The sequence below is a fragment of the Rhamphochromis sp. 'chilingali' genome (assembly GCF_963969265.1).
Source record: "Rhamphochromis sp. 'chilingali' genome assembly, chromosome: 7".
Taxonomy (NCBI): domain Eukaryota; kingdom Metazoa; phylum Chordata; class Actinopteri; order Cichliformes; family Cichlidae; genus Rhamphochromis; species Rhamphochromis sp. 'chilingali'.
In genome coordinates, this window is record NC_137934.1 from 32188031 (window position 1) to 32208839 (window position 20809).

Below are 20809 nucleotides of genomic sequence, written 5' to 3' on the forward strand. Positions count from 1 at the left end.
TCGGGCAGACAGACAGAGCGGACTCAGCCCTTTATTCCCGTCCTTTAGTTGATGCCTGTTTTCGGCCAAAAAAGCACATCATCTGCTGTGTGCCCTTCCCTCTGCGCCTGATGTTTTATCTAACACATTAAGATGAGATGGAGGGATAGGAGGGAGGGAGGAGGAAACGAGGGTAATATAGCTGAAGGCCAGCCACTTAAGAGGCTGACAGAGAAAAACTTTTTTTCCGCTCCCTGAAGCAGAGGAGAGGCGCACGCACGTGTATGGGATAGAAGTGCGTGCGTTCGCTTCTTTTAGAGGTCGCTCCTCTTTTATTGTACATTAAGACATTACGCATTAGTGTCTGTGTGTTTTTAGGGTTAATGCTGAGGAGGAAAATATTGACAGTGCAGCACAGTAAGAGAGCTGAAAGCGCTGCTCGATGTTTTTCTTTTTTTAATTTGTTCCAAAAACAGCTTTTGAAGATGGAGCTTAACTGACAGACCAACTGCAGTAAAATGCTAACATAATCAAACATATCTTGGTATGACGTTGGTGATGGGGTTTTTTCAGTCAGAAACCTAAAGCTTTTCACTTTTTTTTTCTTTTTTTTCTTGCTGTTAAGAGATCAATGAACAATAAATACAAAATAAATACAAACGCACAACTCTTTGAGACACTTATCTTTGTGACACACTATCAAACCAGAACAACAGTTTTGTTTAAAAGGCTTCGGCAGTAAACAGATGAGCTGAATGGATTTAGTGTCCAGGTTCCATCTTTTATCAACCTAATTCTTCAACCAATTATGGAGGTTTGTATTCGGCAGTATTATTTCACTGAGATGGGAGGGGTCCTCAAATGATATTTTCTGCCTGCATTTATTTACTTGCGTTGGCTGTCTCTTTGTTGTGGGTGGTGTAGGAGTGTTATTATGGATTTGGCTCTAAGAGCTTAGCTGCTCCGTGATTCTGATATCAGCTGGACTTTGATCAAATGCAGCGAGCTTGAAATCCACTTTAATCGGCACTGCTGTGTTGGTTTAGCAACAAGGAGACTTCACAGCAACATTTCTGAGGAGCTGAGGAATAAATGCACGCTTGTTGACACTTGTTTGTGCTCAAAACTTTAAGCTAAGTCGCACTAAAGACACATTTTGATGATCAAGGTTGTAATCTGGATGCAAGGGCTAGGATGACAAGCAGTAAGTAAGTGAATCATATATTTTTCCTTGCAGTTTGGCTTTCATGATGAAGTTAGGGTTTCGTTTGGGTTCTATCAGTCAAAGTGACTGCCTATTAATTAAGTCAGAGTTGGGCTGCTGCAGTTTTTCTGGTATTTAACTTATATGAAACTCCATCAACATTTTGGTATGGTCAGGTTTTTTTAAAACGTTTATTTAATAGAAAGAAAGAATGTTGTACTCATAACCATACATTGTGTGTAATTGTGTGTGTCATTCAACAACTGATGCAGTCACATGTAATTGTAATTAATCTGTTAGAAATGCATAAGAATAAGCACGGGTCTGTGGAAGCTGCTTTATTGCTCCGCCATATTTGAATACCGTTACTGGAAAGGACATCTCCCTTTTTACTAGTTTTAGATATGTAGCAAGACACCGGCTACATAGGTGGAGGAGAAGAGAATTCATAGGCATTAATGTGCCGTGGAGGGACATTTTAATCTGCGTCTGCACCTTCAGACTCGAAATATGAAGAATAATATCTAAGTTTTGTCATCTAATAAGAGGTGTCCTTCAACAAAGAAGTGACAACACGAAGGAAAGACGCAACGCCACCGACATCTTAATAAAATGTCGCCCTTCTTTCATGCTCATTTATTCCTGATATTGCGACAGTTATTCTCTGTCAGCAGATGACGTGTGACCTTCCTGTCTCCGGACAATGAACTGGGTAAGCAGCTAAGTTAGCTTTTTGAAAGCTATCATTAGGCTTCAGTGTCTGACAAATCACATTTTCCCTATGATAAACAATTTGAATAAATGAGTTTATTCACTAAGGCTACGTTCACACTGCAGGTCTTAATGCTCAATTCCGATTTTTTGATCAAATCCGATTTTTTTGTCTGCTCGTTCACACTACAAATAAAATGCGACAGCAAACGCGCTCTAGTGTGAACGCTCAAAGCGGCCCGCATGCGCAAAAGAAGCTGTCACACACAACGAGCTCTGTTTAGACCCAGAGCAACAGTATTGTTTGACTGATGGCCCTTAATATGCAGACTTCGGACTTCGTTTCCCAATTTTTGCTTTAAGTTATTTTGTTATTTACATAATAATGTAAATAACCTAATAATGATCCTTATTGCTGTTTTAGAGAGGAGCGGTGCTTCAAAGGATAGCTGTAGATTTCTGTCAGAATCTGCAGATTATACAGTACAAATAAAATGTTCACATTGTCTTCCCAACAGTTTCACTAACATCTACACTGGATGGCCAGGAAGCGTTCGCAATGTCTTCTCGGGCGCTTCTCTGGAGCTGATAATTGCCGTCTGTCTTGTGTCGGTGACGTAAAAGGCGGATTTAATGCGACTTGACCGTTCAAACAGCAGTCGCTTTCTAAAACATCGGATATGTATCGGATTCAGTACCACATACGAAAGTGACCCAGATCGGATTTGAAAATATCGGATTTGCGCCGTTCACACTGTCATAGCATGATCGGATATGGGTCGCATAGGGTCAAAAAAATCGGATTTGATGCGCTTTCGCCTGCAGTGTGAACGTAGCCTTAGTGTCACTTCAAAGAAGGTTTCACTACATTAGCTAACAGCAGCTAACAGAGTCTAACAGCGACCTTTATCAAAGGAAAAGTTTATCCTAACAGTTCACTTCAGCATCACTGTCGTCAGACAAAAGTGAACTTCAGTGACTCACTGACTTGTATTGGATTCCTTTTGCAACGTTTTTTCCTCCAGAGTAAATAGACACGCATGCTCCTCAGCATTCACCATGTCGACAGCAGAGGTAAACAGTGAACTGACAGTCTACCCAGACAGAAAAAGACCCGAGGGTGGGTCCAGTCCAGAGTCAATTTGCAATCTGAGTAGACTCACCACAGATGGAGCAGTGGCCAGATATTTTGATGTGATTTGGGGGTAAAAACATAAAATGCCACAGAGTATTCTGTTGACACGTTTTTTTATTCCACGTTTATTTATAGTTTATTATTGTTAAGTGTTGATGTGATTCAAATATGTTCAAATGTATTTCAATTCAATACAATTCAGTTTTATTTATACAGCACCAAATCACAACAACAGCTGCCCCAAGGCGCTTTATATTGTAAGATAGACCCTACAATAATACATAATAATACATTGGGAAAACCCAATAATCATATGACCACCTATGAGCAAGCACTTTGGCGACAGTGGGAAGGAAAAACTTCTTTTTAACAGGAAGAAACCTCCGTCAGAACCATGCTCAGGGAGGGGCGGCCATCTGCTGGGTGAGAGAAGGAAGACAGGATATATAGTGCATTTCTTACACAATCAGTAGTAGAAACATGCTAGCTGGCAGTCTAAATCTAATGTTTTCTCTCTCTTGGCTGACTAAAAATGTTTGGCCCACGGCAGCCACAGTAGCTAGGGTTATGCACATAAATTGGGAGGATAGGAAAAGAGAACTCATTTGACTGAAGTCTACAATCTACGGACTTCTTCTGAAAATATCACACACTATAACTTTAAAATTTCCCATTTGTTTTTGTTTTCACTACAAGACACCCAAAGAATGAGTCGTGAATTACTATACAAAATTAATATGTATACTTAATCATGGGAGCCATTCCTGAATTAAAGAAACGGGTTGATTTCTTTGACCATTGGACCCTGAATTCATTGTCTACCCACTCACATTTGTGGCACTTGAACTGACACTGACCTTCAATTTAACTGACGTCAGTGGGATGTCAGTGGGATCTGTGACCTGTATTGACAAGTGTGTTGTATTCACTTCTTGAAGCTCCCTGTTGGAAGAATAGCTACGCAAGTCAAACATCATAATTGATCTTTGGAACAACATGCTGTAAAACCGTATTCCAACCTGAAGTGTCCTAGAAATTGCTGAAAAATAAATCTGTTCATACTTGATTTGATACTTTTTGGTATGAAATTACTATCTTATGCACCTTATGAACATGCACATTAGTTTGGTCAGTGTTGGGTTAAAAAAAGCACATCGTGATATCATAACAAAGAAAGAAAAAAAAGGCTTTGGGGAACACCCATAATCCATTTTTAAAAAGTCATACCTTTTGAGTGGGCTCTCCTACACTCTAAAAATATTCGTGGTGTTTGTCGGTAGAACTTAACAAAAAAGCAATTTTCTGCTTAAAAAAAAGTAAGTTGTCTACATGTACATGTTTCAGTGAGTTGACTAATCAATGTTAAAGTCAGTGCAACACAAAAATTAAAAAACAGCTCCTTAAATGTTTGAGTATATTGAACAAAATACTTTTGTAATCAATCAACAACAGAAAATATTAAGTTTGTGTAACATGTAAAAATGAGTTTCAACATCCTTCCTGTTTGAATTTCCCGTACACTGGACCATAACGAAAAAACAATTATAACTGCCATAAATAACAGAAGAAGAAACAGAAAAAAAAAAAACAGAGTTTGGCAACACCACCTGGTAAGTTCCTTATTTTATTGTCTTTTATTAATATATACTGGCTATATAAGTTTACTATGCAAAATATATTCGTCACGCTACAAAGAATTTGTATTAATGCAATTCAGCATTATAAAATTAATTTTAAAAATGAGATATCTGGTCATTTTAGCCAGCTAATACAGTGCTTAATATTGTTTTTCTCTATATCTGTGTAGATTTTTATTTTTTATTTTTTTTAGTCTGAAAATGGCAGCTACATGCTGTGAATTGGCTGTGTCTCTCCGTGTGTTATGCTAGCTGTTATGCTACAAAAGAAAAAGGGATGTATTTTTTTCTGCTGTTATTTAAATATGTCACTCTGGTCGTTACTTTGGTTAGACATAGGTGTGTGTGAGACCATGCAGAAAGCAGAGGGCAACCCCGTAGCATATGTTCGTATCGTACGCAACAGTTTCTGGATTCTTGTGGCCTCGTGGGAGAAGAGGTGTGTTTGCCCTGGTCAGTAGCTGCCTGCATTTTTATCATGGTGTCAGAGTAAATTCGTGTTTCCACAAGATGGTCTCGGGTGAGGTAACTAATTACTGACAAAGTAAAATGTGGTGAATTTATCCCTGACTAAAAGTATTTTTATCAATCGTGTTGATGTTCTAAGCTTGACTGCGAACTCTGCCTGAGGTTAAAGTTGGTTGACCTAGACTAGCAACAAAAAAACAATATTGTGTGTGCATACGTCTTCCATTTGCTTTCTGTAAATGTAAGCATAATGTAAAGTGTGGGATTGTGGCATAACCACAGTTGTATTTAAACAGTTAAAAAGAAATTTCTCTTACAGATTTGGATTTGACACCTTATTGCAAGTTTAAACTGCAGTCTGTAGATGTACATTTTAAATTTCAATTTTGTTCAGTCTTTATGATTCATCTTTTAAGTGTTGCATTGTAGTGTTTTAGAGAAGGTTTTATACTTAAAATAGCTTGTTAACTCAAAAGCTTCAATAATTCTTTGCAAATATGAAAAGGTGGACAGTAAAAATTTGCTAAAATGCACATCACTCAAAACACGTTTTTTTGTTGTTGTTGTTGTTGTTGTTGTTTTTTGGGTTGTCCAAGTCAAAATTACAGTGATATACTTGTAACTTAATGGGTAACTGAGCTTCGAGAGAAAAAATAAAACTTCAGAAATCAGAAAGGGTTTTATTGCCAAATGTTGAGCAGGTTTACAACATTAGGAAATTGCTGCGGTACTTAGTGCAAAACATACTGTCAGATAACGCTGACTTCCTCATAAGTGTGTTAAAAGGCCAGTAATATAACTTTTGGTCACATTGTTGCAAACTGAGGTTGGTAAATTTAAATAGGTACTTTTCATGTAAGGTAACTTGAGAATACATTAATGTAAGTATTGGTCATGTTGCAGATAACCTGAGGAGACTAACCTGAGTTGTCTGTGAAGGTTCTCAGTCATCCAGGTCATCGTAGTCAAAGGAGCTTGCAAAGAAAAGCGTCTGGACTTCTTTAAGTTGCTTGAAGACGTTTCACCTCTCATCCGAGAAGCTTCTTCAGTTCTAAGGTCAAATGGTGGAGAGTCCCAGATATAACCTAGTGGGTTACTCCCACTAGGTTATATCTGGGACTCTAAAATGAATGTGAATGAATGTGAATTGGAATTGGAGTGTAGCATTCTGATATGCCTCTTGTGTATGCAGGCCACTCATGTAGGACTGTATGCAGTCCTACATGAGTGTAGTTTTGAGAGAAGTTCGTATTACATATAACCTTTGCTTTGGATTGTTCCGTTGTTGAACATTAAAAGCTTTTGTCATTTCCTTGATTCTGTGACAAGTTGACTAAGTTAATACCAATTTAAGTTAATGTTAATGTACATGAAGTACTTTTTTTTGCTTAGTCATTTGGTGGTCCCCTGCAGTTTACTTTGGTTAAAGTTTTGTTCACTTCGTGAATATAGCTATGAGTATGTGTGTGACTATTTGCCTGCTCCGGTGTGGGTGTGTTGTACATGCATGAAACGGACGGGCTCATAACTGGACATATGGGGGGCTGACAAGCCTGACTCCAGTAAGGACCAAGAACACTGGAATGATTCCTGGGCGGTCAGCTGATGAATGTCTTTTTAATTTAATTTAATTTTGTCATTTAAGATATTTAGATTGTGTTTTTGATATTTGTGATCAGTTCAATGAAAAGAAATTCTGTTTAATCCCCTTCAAACTAACTCTGTTTTCATCATTCTCCCATTTTCTCATTTCTGTCCTGCATAGTGGATCCATGTTTCATGACAAAATGTCATTGCTTGGTCCCGACTGATATATTATATACTATTAGTCCAAAGTGTGTTTGCATATTAACAGGAACATGGATAGAATATCAAACAAAGGGGTTATGACAAATCAAAAAGGATGGTTTTATTTCACAACAATGGGTTTATAAGGCTTAAACTGATCTGCTGCATACCTATGCCAACTGCCAAGCATACACACACGCGCACACACACACACACACACACGCACACACACACACACACACACACACACACACACACACAGATGCAGCCATGCACATGTATGCATACTGCAGCCCAATTCAATATAAGTGCCAACAAGTTACACAGACAATGTGAATGACAAAATCCGGTTAGACCTCTCCCAAGTCTGGCCAAGTTCATCATCTGTAGCCATAAACACACACACACACACACACACACACACACACACACACACACACACACACACACACACACACACACACACACACACACACACAGCCAAAACCCAGTGACACCCAGGCCAACTCACAATTTAACACACACACATGTAAAATGTGACCACACAGCTAAGCCCCCCACTAAGACCCACAGAGCCGACCATAGCTCTGTGTGTTTGTGTATGTGTTTATGTGGCGGTCAGTACTGAGGCCTTTTCTGTGTGGTTGGGGAGAGCGTATGGAGGGATGGAGAGGCAGAAAAAGAGAAAGAGGATTAGAGCGATATGGAGACAAAGAACAACAATAGTTTGTCACATTTTGTCAGAGAGGATTTTATGGAAAAGCTGATTTAGAGTCTGCCACCAACAAACAATGATCGGAAATATGGGATTTATTACTAAATCAGTTTTGAGAATTTGCATGAAGTTTAACAGTGCTTAGGCGATAATTTCCAAACATAACTGTGCACGCAAACTCGATCAAAATCTTATCCAAATTCAATTTTAGCTGTAAAACGTGACATAAGAGTTATTTTAGTTTTCATTTGTTGGTATTTAGTAGATACTGTGGATACTGTGCTAATGTGATCTTTGTTCATTAATATTTTCTGCTGTGTGAAGATAATTTTCAATTAACAAGTCTTCAGTTAGTGTTAGAAGTACATGAAATGCTTTCTCAGACTAGAAAGCGCCAACAAAAACAAGCTGCTGAGCTGGATACTTCCCACCCAAGCAAAACATGTGATTTAATATGGCTGTTTCATTTTAAATCAAGCAAAGTCAACTCAGTATTTCACTTATATTGTTAAGATTATGTCCTTATTGTTAGAAAGAAGCAAATTAAAACAAGTTTGAACAGTAGAAAGCATGATCTCCAGCCCATACAGTCTCTATAAATTAAAGTCTGCTTCAGAGTGGAGATGTTGAATTCAGTTTAGGAATGTCCTGTAAGTACTTGTGTTTAAATCAAGAATAAGGTCCACATACAAAAATAGTTACTCACACTTTGAACTGTGACCTAACCATCCATTTCAGTGGCATTAAAAGCTGTTAACTGTATTTAACAGTCACATATATTATAGTTTTTAAAAAAACAAAAAAAAAACAAAACCTTGTCAGGACACCAACAGTGAGACACCTGGTGCGCTGAACATTTTACAATATGCTAAATAAAACTGAACGAAGAGGTTCCAGCTGTGAGGTTATATATATTCTTCTGAATGTAACTAAAGCACTAGCAGAGTCATCCATAGTGATGATGAGGTTGACTATATGAAACTTTATGGGAGTTGAAGACTTCAGTATTGGATTACCATGCCTGCTGTAACGTGTGTTCACTTTGTCCTGCTGATATCAAGTGATGTTCCATAAGAAATATTAAATGCTAAAGTATATGCTATTCTGCACCACCTGGACAATTATTTCTCCATATGGTAAAACCTGATCTTAATCATCATAACTTCCATTTCCACTTGAGACAAAGCAAAAGTCTCCATGATTAGGATCCTAAGAGGTCATTTATACCACCATCATACCTTTGCAGTGTAAATTTCGGCTCAAAAATATATGTAAAAGAAACTTGTGGTTTAAAATGTATTGCATTCCTGCTGTTCCTTGAATTAAGCAAACAAGAAGGTTCACCCAATATCTGATAACTAAAACAGCCTTTCTTTTGGTCTTTTACCTCGTTGCCTTCTAAATGAGGCACCACTGCAGTATCACAGCCTCCGAGATCCAAGCTGCTTTCATCCAATCCACAGTTTAGTGAAAATGTCGCCAAAGCAGCAGGCAGTGGGAGATGTCGGGCACACAGGCAATGCTTGGGGGGGTGGGGGCAGCAGGATCGGTTTGAAGTGAATGAAATGATTTAATGTTTCAGAGTCGGCCTCGCCCCCAGGGAATGGAACAATATGGGCTCCTAATTGACACCAGGTCAACTGCCTCCCTCTCTCGCACTCTCACACTGCTTTCTGTTTCACACTGTTTCTGTTTCAGCTGTCTTTCTCTCAGACTCTCTCATACACACACATTACAGTCTCTCTGTTAGCCAGGCCAGTCCAGCGCTAGCCGGTGCTGGACAAACAAAGGCCTGTGCTGTCTGACTATAATGATGGATGACCACCAGTCTCGCATTTTATAGGGATTTCACAGGAGTCACTACATTCCCAGGCTAAGCTACAAGTCAATAGTCTTCTATCATGCTTCCCCAAATCTCTAAAACCATGTTTCTGAGTTCTTTGGCAAAAAAAAAAGATGATGAAGAAGAAATATTTCATGATTTTATTAGGCCTGAATTAGTCTTTGACAGAGCAGTGGTTAATGATGGCTGAATGTGATTAGCAGAGAGTGGAATGTTTTATAAGTGTCACTGTCAGCTGATTGACAGAGCCCTGGTGGTCATTATTGTTCGCTTTTGGAGTGTGTGGACATATTGTGCACAGTAGTTGTCATGTGAGAGCGTGTTTTTTGTGCTTTTAGTGGGACTGAATTGCCACGATACCTTTTATGAAGTAAATCTCTGTCTTAACAAGTCATTTAGTCTTTTATTGAGTCCTGAGATCTTGTTTTCCTAAACAGGCTACTAATGGATTGGCATTATTGCACTTTTGATTTGAACAATCTCATTTGAATCATTTTCACAAATGAAATGGAATTCGTCTTGATGCTAATGGACCGACCTCATTGCCTTCTCGATGTGTATTCTGATGAATACATATCGAGTCTTTTGGAACTAAAAACTTTCAAGATGGACCTTTTAAAGTGTACTGCACCAAAGAAACAGTTGATAACCATTATAAAATGCATCACAGAACACCAGTAAAAAGCAGTGATTGGCTTGTTTTTTTTCTTATCTGCTGCAGGTTTTAAAAACTATTCAAAATAGTATTTATATTGAATGAACTGAGTTCAGTAGATGACATTCAGGGACACTTAATTACACTATTAATTGATTGTGGCTCCACTCTATAGCTATTGCAGAAGCAGTTATTTGCAAAAAATGGTTCATGTTGAACTAAAGAGCAATGCAAAGACATATTCAGCCTGTCATGAGCAGTGGTGTCTTACCAAACCTACTGAAAAAGAAAGAAAGTGAAGTAGACAATGGTGTAAAACCTTATTACACTGAAGGATGTCAACAATATTTTGGAATAGCAGCTGCAAAAGGTTTTGGAACGAATGTGGTTGTGCCAGATATGCTATGAATGTGGTCTGATTAGGGTTAAACCACTTGATTACGGTCAGAGAAAATTGTGGATTGTTGTTAATAAAAACAGAATTAATTGCATGCCGGTTAATTACATGTCTGTAGTAAGACGGAAACTCTGTTCTACTGAATGAAAGTCACACGCACTTCATGCTCATCCACCCTGACCTATACGTCCCACATAGTATTCTACACTGGTAGTGCTGGAGGCACTTAAAAATTGGAGGTAGCCTCTGGGTCTGAATCAGGGGTATCATTTTTAAAAAAGAACTCTCTCCCTAATGACCAGCAGGGGGAAGTCTTTCTTTTTTCTTTCTTTCTTTAAAAAAGTTACATTTGTATAAAAATCTATGGGGAAACAATCCTTCTGCTCCCTTGAATTATGACCTCATGAAAAAAAATGCTGATAAGTTTATGAGGACAAAAATAATTATTCCCTGACTAGTTGGTGAGTGGTTGTGAAAGGTTACTTGTTGTCACTAAGTGAAAGTGGTCACAGTGAGGTATACTGTGTCTATAGCAGATTGCCAGAGTGGCTTGCAGGTTGCATGGAGGATGCTGATTTGTCTGCAAACACCCTCAGAGTAAAGGTTGTGCCTTAGAGCTGCATTCAACACATTTCAGCAAGTGCAACTCTCAGTTTTTGGACCAAAACGCTCTCTGTTACTGACTTTGTGTTGGCGGTGAAACTGGAATCTCCCATGCAAGCTGCATTGCATGGCAATCCTCTGATAACCACAGCAATCCCAAGGAGTTTTCTTGGTACGGCACCCTTTTTGTGACTGATTTCACCTGGCAAAAACCACCAACCCCCAACGACCAATCACCAACCAATCAGGGAATACAAATCAGCGACTGGTCTCTAGGCCTGTGTGCCTAAAGCCTGACTTGCACTGAGATTTGACTTAAAACACAAATATAGGTTATACAAAGGTTATACAAGTATAATCTGTGTGGCGACTTTACTTTAAATCAAGGTTGAATAGGTTCAGTTCAGTTCAGTTTTATTTATATGGCGGCAAATAACAATAACAGTCGCCTCAAGGCGCTTGACCCCTTGGCGACAGTTGGAAGGAAAAACTTCCCTTTTAACAGGAAGAAACCTCCAGCAGAACTAGGCTCAAAGCAGTGCCTGTGCTGTGTTTGATGAAGCCATTGTAACAGTGGCTGGATGTTCAGTTGTTTTCTATAATGGCCTTTGAATGCAATGTTTAGAACTCTGAATGAAACGTTAAATTTGGAGCTCTTCTTGGATTCACTCAGTTGTTAGATTTGACCTGACCTTGGTAAAGTTATACATAGCTCAGTCTGGGTGCTGCAAGCGTCTATATGTTTAATACCTGATTTATCTTTTAGCAGATGATAGTCATTATGGAAAAATGTGCTTTTTGACATGACAAAAAGAGTGCAAACAGGTAAAACAACAAATATTATTGCTTTTTTTCTCTTCACTGGTAGCCAGCGCTCTTTCTATTGAGATCAGTTTGATCTGATACAGTCTGACTGGCTCTAATTATCCTTGGCTCTAATAGTATTTTAAGTCTTATGTAAACTGGGAGCTGACCGATACAGCCGGCAGCTCCACCTGCAGTTTGCTTATTTTATTATTATTATTATTTTTGTCAGTGGAAGATGACTTTGAAAGACTGCGGCGATTCACTGTTATATTACAACATTTTTTTAATTACCCTATGAATTCTGAAGCCAGCTCATAGGTGACCTTATAAACGTTTGTAGAGGTAGAAAGAGAAAACATGGTGCAAAAAAAATAAAATCTGCTCAAGTTAACAGACCCGCAGATGGAAGCAGAGAGAAAGGAGTGCAGGTGTCAGAGGCGACGCCAGCAGATGATCAGCTCCCTCCATGACATTTTCAACCCCTCTGATTTTGTAGCGTGCGAGCAAGAAAACACGTCTCGCGCATCTGAACAGCTCCGCAATGACATCTAATCAGATGCCAGAGGAGACGATTGGTGTCAGAGCTTAGAGAAAACACGCTGATTCCCCACCGGCTGTATTGTCACTAAACGCCGCTTCTCTCTATGGACTGTAAATGATTTAATTTGAGCGCCAGATGTGGTGTTTAGATGCTTCTAGCGCTCGTTGAGAGAGAGACAGAGGGAGGAAGAGAGCGTGAGAGAGGGAGGGAATGAGGAAATGACAGGAAGGAGAGAAACAGCTTGGCAGACCGACAGCCAACAGCAGCCCAGGCACTTGACAGAGCTCTCAAACACCATGATTGTGTGTGTGTGCTCGCCAGCGTGTGTATTTTCTTCCTCCACTTGTGTATCATGACAGCTGAATGAAAATCAATCTGCTTCTACATCTGCCATCTTGAGTGTCGGAGAGTGCAGATGGGCCTTCCCTGTTACACTGAGCTTGCTGGCAGCCGACCAACTCAGGTTTTCCACCTCTTCTTTGCTCTCTTTTCTAATCTCAATCTCTTCTTCTCTTGCCCCCTTCTACCCTCTCCTCTCCTCTCCTCTCCTCTCCTCTCCTCTCCTCTCTAATCAGATGCCAGCCTCTGAAGTGGAGTTTTTTCCTGCGTTGACATCTCCAAGTCACTCTGACAGCAGCTGTTTGGGACCTTTTCGAAGCTGCAATCGGGGGCTCTAATCACCCTCATTGACGGCTCCGAGGGCCCCTGTTGCAGCTCTGAATGGCAAATTAAAGCGTTTTTAGATAACGTTGGTAATTGGCTAAATCGTTTATAAGCCCGGAGATCACACTTTTAATCTTCAGCCTAACATGACGGATCATGAAACCGCGGGACAGATCTGGTCCGGGTGTCCTTGGCCCTGCATCCCCGTTTCGGTTTCTTTCCTCACGACGTGCTGCGGTAATGTTTGATGCTTAATGATTTGCCCATCAGATTAACAAACACTAATCGTTCTCTCTGCTGCGGCTTGTCTCACTGTCAGGATCCCCCCCCCCCCCTCCACCACCACCACCACGCTATCCTTTCTCTCCTCTCATCTCCCAAGCTCATCTCATCTCTGGCATTAACTCCATTAGCCTGGTAATTGGCTCTCTTAAAGCAGCGGCCACAGACTCCGAAGGCCACTTAATGTCCATCTCCTTCCCTCCCTTCTCCTCTCTGCTCCGCAGTCGATCATCTACCTTCCTCAGTAAATAGCATTAACTAGTCCTGCATAGAAATCTGAGGCCACATTAGTGTTATCCTCCCCTCTCAGCCTATTGCCAGGCTTATGAGTCCCGATCGCTGGAGGTGATATGGCTAAGTGGATATTTTCTTTCTCACATCACTCCCAAATGGGACCCAAAATAACCCCCAACTGTCAAAGATGAATATGTAAATTTTGCATATGGAGATCTCCTTCCATTTTCTAACAGAGCCTAAGAAACTAAATCTGTATTTAAAAGATGTGGATGTGGAAACTCAGCTCATCATCACAGTCTGGGCCCCTCTGCGACGTGTAGGCCCCGCTTTCATTTCCACTTAGAAGATAAAATGTGTGGACTTTTCGAGCCAACGGTAAATAGTTTTCATTTGCATTTTTTTTTCTTTGTTGATTTTGTGTTCTCAAAATCAGGTTAAAGTCATCTGCACTTGCTTGATTTTACTTATTTAATACAAAGCACAGAAGTCAATCATTTCTTGGTTATTGTATGGTTTTTGTTGAATTTAATAGAGCCCTTACTTTACTTTTTATGTCTATGCATGGATAAAATAAATAGACACTAATCTTCCAACGTCCAGCTGGGTTCTTGATTGATTTTGAAACTTTCTGAGCCATTCTCAGGTCTTGATAGAGGCATTTACAGTAAGTGATGGATTTTGAGAAGTTTAGTAAAGTTTGGTGTAGAAACACAACCCATCATAAGTCTTAACACCTCTAATAGTTGTTTACAGTCAGATCAACTGAAGCGGGTCATTGCAGAAGAGTGTTTGGTACTTTTGAATGTGACACGATTGTCTGTGTCAGATGGGCTGGACTGAGCATTTGAGAGAAACTAGGATTTTCCAACACAAGCACCTCTATACTTTACAGAGAATGATCAGAAAAAGGGAAAATAACCAGTGAGTGGCAGTTCTCTGCAGAGAAAATACCTTGTTGTTGGCAGAGGTGAGAAGAGAATGGCGAGACTGCTTCAAGCTGTTCCAAGGATGGGAACAATAACTTAAATTAATCATCATGTATTACAGTTTTTCTCGATTGCTAAAACACATTTCTTGAAACTACGCCTCATATCCTCACAACTGTAAACACAAATCCATAACATCTCACTCAATTTCCCAAACATCCTATTTCCAGGTCAAAATGAAGCTCTACACCCAAAACTATTCACTCCTGCTGAAAAACCAAACTTTGCCCTCAGACATCAAACACAAGCCCTCAAAAACACACACACCACAACAGAGTTTTGCACACTGGTACAATTAATTCAAAACAATAGTTCCAAAACAAATAGGTTGCTTATGGTTCTCCCCTTCAAAACCCTTGTCACATGATAAACACAAAAGACACAACCAATGTATGTACAGTGGCACATTGTCATTCATGTACTATACAGTACAACACACACCAGAAACATTATCCCACCTCAGCATCTTGTCTTTGGTCTGGGTCAGGCCAGAGAATCTCATCCACATCACAGGCTATATTGGCCCCAGCCAGGCAGCGGGGGTAAAATCCTCTTGCATGCCTGATCCACCCCTGGCATGCATCTACTGATATGTCTAGGCAGGCCTCTTCCATGGCCTGAAGGAGGTGAACACGGACATAAGGTTCTCGGTCATACACTTTCCACCGCCATGCCGAAAATAACTCCTCTATCAGGTTTAGAAAGGGAGAGTATGCAGGCAGAAAGATATTAGAAAACCTTGGGTTATTGGTAAACCAGTCACGAACCAGAGCAGCGCGATGGAAGCTGACGTTATCCCACACAACAACGTAGTGAGGCTGCTCTGGCTGTGCTGGTTCCCTGTAGTCCAGCTGGAACATATGTTGTCTTAAACCATCAAGAAAAGCAAGGAGAAGCATAGTGTTATAGGGTCCTAGTACGGCATGGCGGTGGAGTACCCCTCGTTGGCTGATGGCTGCGCACATAGTGACATTCCCCCCACGCTGACCAGGGACATTTACAATAGCCCGATGGCCAATTATGTTCCTCCCCCTTTTCCTTCTTTTGGTCAGGTTAAAACCTGCCTCATCCACAAAGATTATTTCATGGGGAACAGGCCGTCCTTCAATCTCAAAGATTCTCTGCAAAACACATAACACAGTAGAGTCAATCGGTACCCTGAACCACAGTTCAAGAGTGCTGAAATGGCAGCATAAACTGCCATGCTGTGATGGTACACAATACTTTATACAATATCCAAACTCATACCTGAACATATTCCACACGTTGGTTTTTCACTCTGTCAGAGTTTCGTTCGAAAGGGACTCGGTATGCCTGTTTCATCCGGAATTGATTCTTTCGGAGGATGCGGTCAATTGTGGAGAGGCTGATGGCATTTATGCCTCGAAAAAGATGATCATCCTCAATCACTCTCCTTTGAATCTCTTGCAGGCAGATTACATTATTTGCAATTACCATGTTTACAAGTTCCCTCTCTTGCTCCTCCAACAAAAGCCTTAACCTGCCTCCACCAGGTGGTCGTCTCTGTGTCCTACAAAAATAGAAGCACTCATTACTGTAACTGTCACACATTCATTTTACAGGCAAATAATGGAAACATACTCAAGACACATAAGTTCAGTAACTTAAACGTTACTGTACAAAGCAGTCTTACTGCAAGTACACCTACCTGTTTTCCTCCCTGAAGGTTCTGATGATGGAGACAACAGTGAAGCGACTCAAATTCGGTTGTACTCGTTGCCCAGCCTCCCTCATAGTCATCCCATGGACAAGGACATGGTCAACTAAAGTGGCTCGAATTTCATCCGAGACTGACTGTCTTCTTGCCCTTGCTCTTCCCCTTCCTTGTCGCCGTCGTTCTCCACCTCCTTCACCACGTCCTCCTCTTTCACCACGTCCTCCTCTTTCACCATGTCCTCTTTCTCCACCACGTCCTCTTCCTTTGCATCTCTTTGGATCCATTGTTTCAAACCTGAATGAGCTGACTTTGGCCCTTTTATCTATCCATCGCAGGTTCTGATTGGTGTGTGCTAAATTTTGACTCCTAGTGTTTCCACCTGGTTAATTGTGTGCTAATTGAGCTCAAGCTATGCTGACTTAAGTTAACATTATTGCATGCTAGTGCTTTCTAAATGACTACATGGTGTAAGCACTGTAAAATGTAGGGATTTGTGTGTAGAGTTTTGCAGTAACAGTTCACCAAATTTGAGTCATGTGTCAAAGCAGGGAATAGTGTTTATAGTTCAGGGAAATGGGTGAGCTTTTTGAACAATAGCGTTACGGTTTTGAAATTTTAGTTTAGAGGCCTGGTTATAGTGTTTAGGCAATCGAGAAAAACTGTAAAACCAAGATATGCAGAAGAGCATCTTTGATCACACAACACGTTGAACCTTGAAGCAATTAGGCTACAGTAGCAAAATATCATACTGGGTTGCGCTTCTGTTAGGTAAGAAGAATAGGAAACTGAGGCTACAGTTTGCACAGGATCATTAAAGATGGACAACAGATTAGAGCAGGGCGATATGACCAAAAATATTTATCACGATATACATTTGAAAATACAAATCATTTAGCTTTTGTTTGAAAAAAAAACCCTGTGTAATTGTTTTAGGTCAATAAAAGTTTTAGCGCAGAAAACTACAATGTCATAAATAAAGGTAAGAATTCTGTTTCTGAGATCATAAAGAGAAACCTCGAGGTGGTAAAAGGTTATCGTACGTTTTGCAGCTGAGCACAAAATTAGTCAGCCAATATAAACACCAGACCACACCAGAAAAATGTGTCACATAAAAAGTTTCATTTATTATAGCGTGACTATTGAGAGCATGGTGTTTAATGTTGGTAACTGTCTTTCTCACGCTGGTTTATAGCCCTTTTTTTTAAGCTTTGGTGAGGAAGCTGTTCTAATTTTTTAAGTTAAGTTTAGAAGGTTTATAGTGTAATGATGTATGAAACAGATGGGTTGAAATTACAGAGAAATTCCTGATTAGGCTCATTACGAATTGGTGGATCATGGATGAACGTATAGTAGTGCTTTCTTTACTTGTAAAAGCAACAGACACACAAATGCTTAATTTTGACCTTGAATAAAAAAACTTTGGTAATTTTAGACCTGCTGATGGAAGTGTGGACCGCGTTTTTCAGTTTTTACGTGGTATTACATTACATTATAATATTATGCTGTGATGCTTTTTCTCTTCTCTTTTTTCTTTGCCACTGAGTGGCAGTTTCTGTTTTTTGTGTTCAAGTATTTTTGTATTGCATGTTTTCTTTTTCTTTTTCTAGGAGTTTTCCTGAGAACAGCCAAACAAATGGAAGTAAGGTGAAATCAGTAAATCTTTTTCTTTGTACCACTGGTGCTCTGATCATGAAAGATCCTTATCATACAAGCATCCAGATTTCTCCTTGTGCTTACTTTGTGTCAGCTACGTTGTTTATATCTGCACATGCTCATTAACTGTGTGGCTTTGCTAGTCATTCATTCCTGTTGTATTTATAGACCTATTGCCCTGCAGCTTCTCTGGGCTGCTATGTGAGTATTGCTCAGATCAGTGGCTTTAAGACATTCTAAGAATTTCCACACCAACATGCATGAAAGCAACATCAGGCCCAACACCATAAAATCCTGTCGCTTGTTGCATGTGAAACGCTGAAGCTAACCAGCTTCTCTTGTTCTTTACACTCTCTGATGATTCCCTTCAGCCTTCAGATCTGTCCTTGTCCCTTTGCTTTTTCAAAGCTCTCCTGTTTGTTGTACGAAACCTCGGTGGCTCATCTGAGGGATTTAAAAACTAGAGTAATTAGCGACAGAGAAGCCATTGGCGTGGAATGATAGCTGCCGTCGCCCTCCAATGTACCCCACAACAAGAGGGAAGCAAATCAATCAATAAACTATTTCACGTCCTTATCATCTAATTTAAGTGCTTGGTCTTTTTGTATCTGTGGAGTCTGGAGAGGATGTTGATGGAGGGAAAGATGGAAGTGGTGAGCGTTTTTTTTTTTTTGTTTGCTTATTTTGTTTTTTCGGGAGGGGGGGGGGGGGGGGGGGGTTATTTCATGTTCTTGTGTTTTTCGCCCATGCATGGCAGCAATTCGTGTTTTTCTGAAGCCACACCGTTCAGCAGCCTCTGCAGTCTATTCACTGCTGCAACACTGCCTCCGTTGGTTCACAACTCGCGAAGAAGCAAACACACGTGGGAGGGGAGGAAGGAGAGAGAAAAGCAATCCTTCCAATACAAATTATCAGAAAGAAAAAATTTAATTAGCAATATAAATGCCGGGCGGGCTACATTATGTACAATTGTCTTGCTATCTTTCCAGAAATTAGTCTTTTAAAATGAATTTGCTGTATTAATCATCTCCTGAAATATTTTTGATCACTGAATTAATAGTTTTGCGTTGGGGGGCTGTGTTTTTTTTTTTAGGTATTCATTGACATAGGTGATTGCCTCTTAATTATGACAGCGTCCTCCTCCTATCCGCGCCTATTAATTCCTGTGTTGTGGCATCGCCGCAGCCCGCTGCCTGGCCCTGTATCTACTAATTACTTCTCTAATTGAATTTGCTCTCTGTTGCCAGGCTGTTTTTTAAGTGGCTGTTTGTTGCCGGGCCTCATTGTGTCTTTGTGTGACAGCTAGCTGCTCGCTGCCATGCTGATGGGAGCGGGATGCACTCCCTCTCTCTCCCTCTCGTCTTTCTCCGTGTCTCTTCCCGCTCTCAGTATTCATGTCGCTCCTTCTGTATCATTGCCTATACCTCCCAGACCTATGTAGCATTTTCAGTTTAAATGAAGGAGGGAAATTAATTAATGAGAGCCGCCTGAAACAATTACACGCCCCTCCCAACCCGCTACTGTCTGCCCCTGCTGTCGTTGGTTCAAACCTCTGTAGGATTGTTGTGACTAAGAGCAACCGGCGTTTTAGCCTCCAGTTCAGGCTGGCATGTGTTTGGCAAGATGATAAGTTGCATAGAGGCTAGTTGTGTACTTTTCCATCAAAAGCACAGCTCATCAGGCATCAGGTGTGTATCCACTAGTAGTGTGCCATACTGCAGGTTTTGGTATCAATACCAAATAAATACCGATACCATTACTTTCAACCTATAAAGGCAGCATATGTAGGGTAGAGCAGTGTGTCATGACTCATGAGTTGAACTATCTTAAATTTGCTCTAAGTCACTGTGATTATTAGTGTCCACAATAATTAGTTAATGCAACAAAACACACCTTTCAGTTTTCTGTGAAACTGGGTTGTTTTTTGGAGACCTGAAATGAAAATGCGCCGGTTTCTAAAGCACTTTGGATCAACTTCTGTTGTTTACATGCCCTATTGGCTATACATACATAAAATAGATGTGACAACACAAAAATATATTTATTTAAACACAATTCAATGGGTTACATACTAAAGTTAGACGATAGAAACAAAGTACCAAAAGAAAAATTCAAATCCTGTCTATGACAGTAATGTTTTGGAGTATTTTAGGTAAACTACGTAGTGTCAGTTTATGTCTTCAAATTCTTTAAAAGGTCACCAAGAGATCAGAGTCCTTAACCAGTCCCAATGTCATATTATGCAGTTTTGAATTAAGCCATCTGGATCCACCACATACATGCTCAAGCTTCATCAGGTTTTAATGAAGCTTGACCTGATCCTCAAAACAATCTTGCCTTAGTGCCATTTACAGTTTCATTACTTCCTTTATGATGAGCCATATTTGTAATATGAACGTCAACAACACGAAAAATACACTAACCTTTTTTTTAACCACTTTAGCAATCATCGCGCTTTTGGCGAGGGGGGGGTAATCCATGTTCCACGTTGCTTGGTGGTGTGCTGTTATGAAGTGGGGTACATCCTGGCTAGATCAAGGCTAACTCATAGAGACAGACAAGCATTCACACCTAACTTTGAATCACCAATTAAGCTGGCATGTCGTTGGACTGTGGGAGTGTGCAGAGAACCCACAAAGGCACAGGAAAACATGCAGACTCCACACAGAAAGACTCCAGCCCTGCAGTGCAGTCAAACACAGGACCTTCTTACTCCTTCTTTGCTAGTGTGCCAACCTGTTCAGAAACTACTTGTGATAAAATAATTCCTTTGCGTTGCATTGCCCGAGCAAAACTTGGCTGCAAAACTTAAGTGATTTTTACAGCA

At 40.2% G+C, this 20809-nt stretch overlaps 2 protein-coding genes across 15 annotated transcripts in view; one reads left to right on the forward strand and one right to left on the reverse strand.

The window, feature by feature from the left end:
- The window catches only part of LOC308399117 (uncharacterized protein), a 198574-nt gene that overhangs the window by 101907 nt on the left and 75858 nt on the right, over positions 1–20809 (forward strand). The window lies entirely within an intron of this gene.
- Positions 14707–16969, reverse strand: LOC308399663 (uncharacterized protein). Its single transcript, XM_080887024.1, has 3 exons — positions 16321–16969; positions 15900–16182; positions 14707–15772 (listed from the first exon to the last, which is right to left on the reverse strand). The coding sequence occupies exons 1-3, from the start codon at positions 16611–16613 to the stop codon at positions 15101–15103; spliced, it is 1248 nt and encodes a 415-aa protein (XP_080743150.1). The 5' UTR covers positions 16614–16969; the 3' UTR covers positions 14707–15100.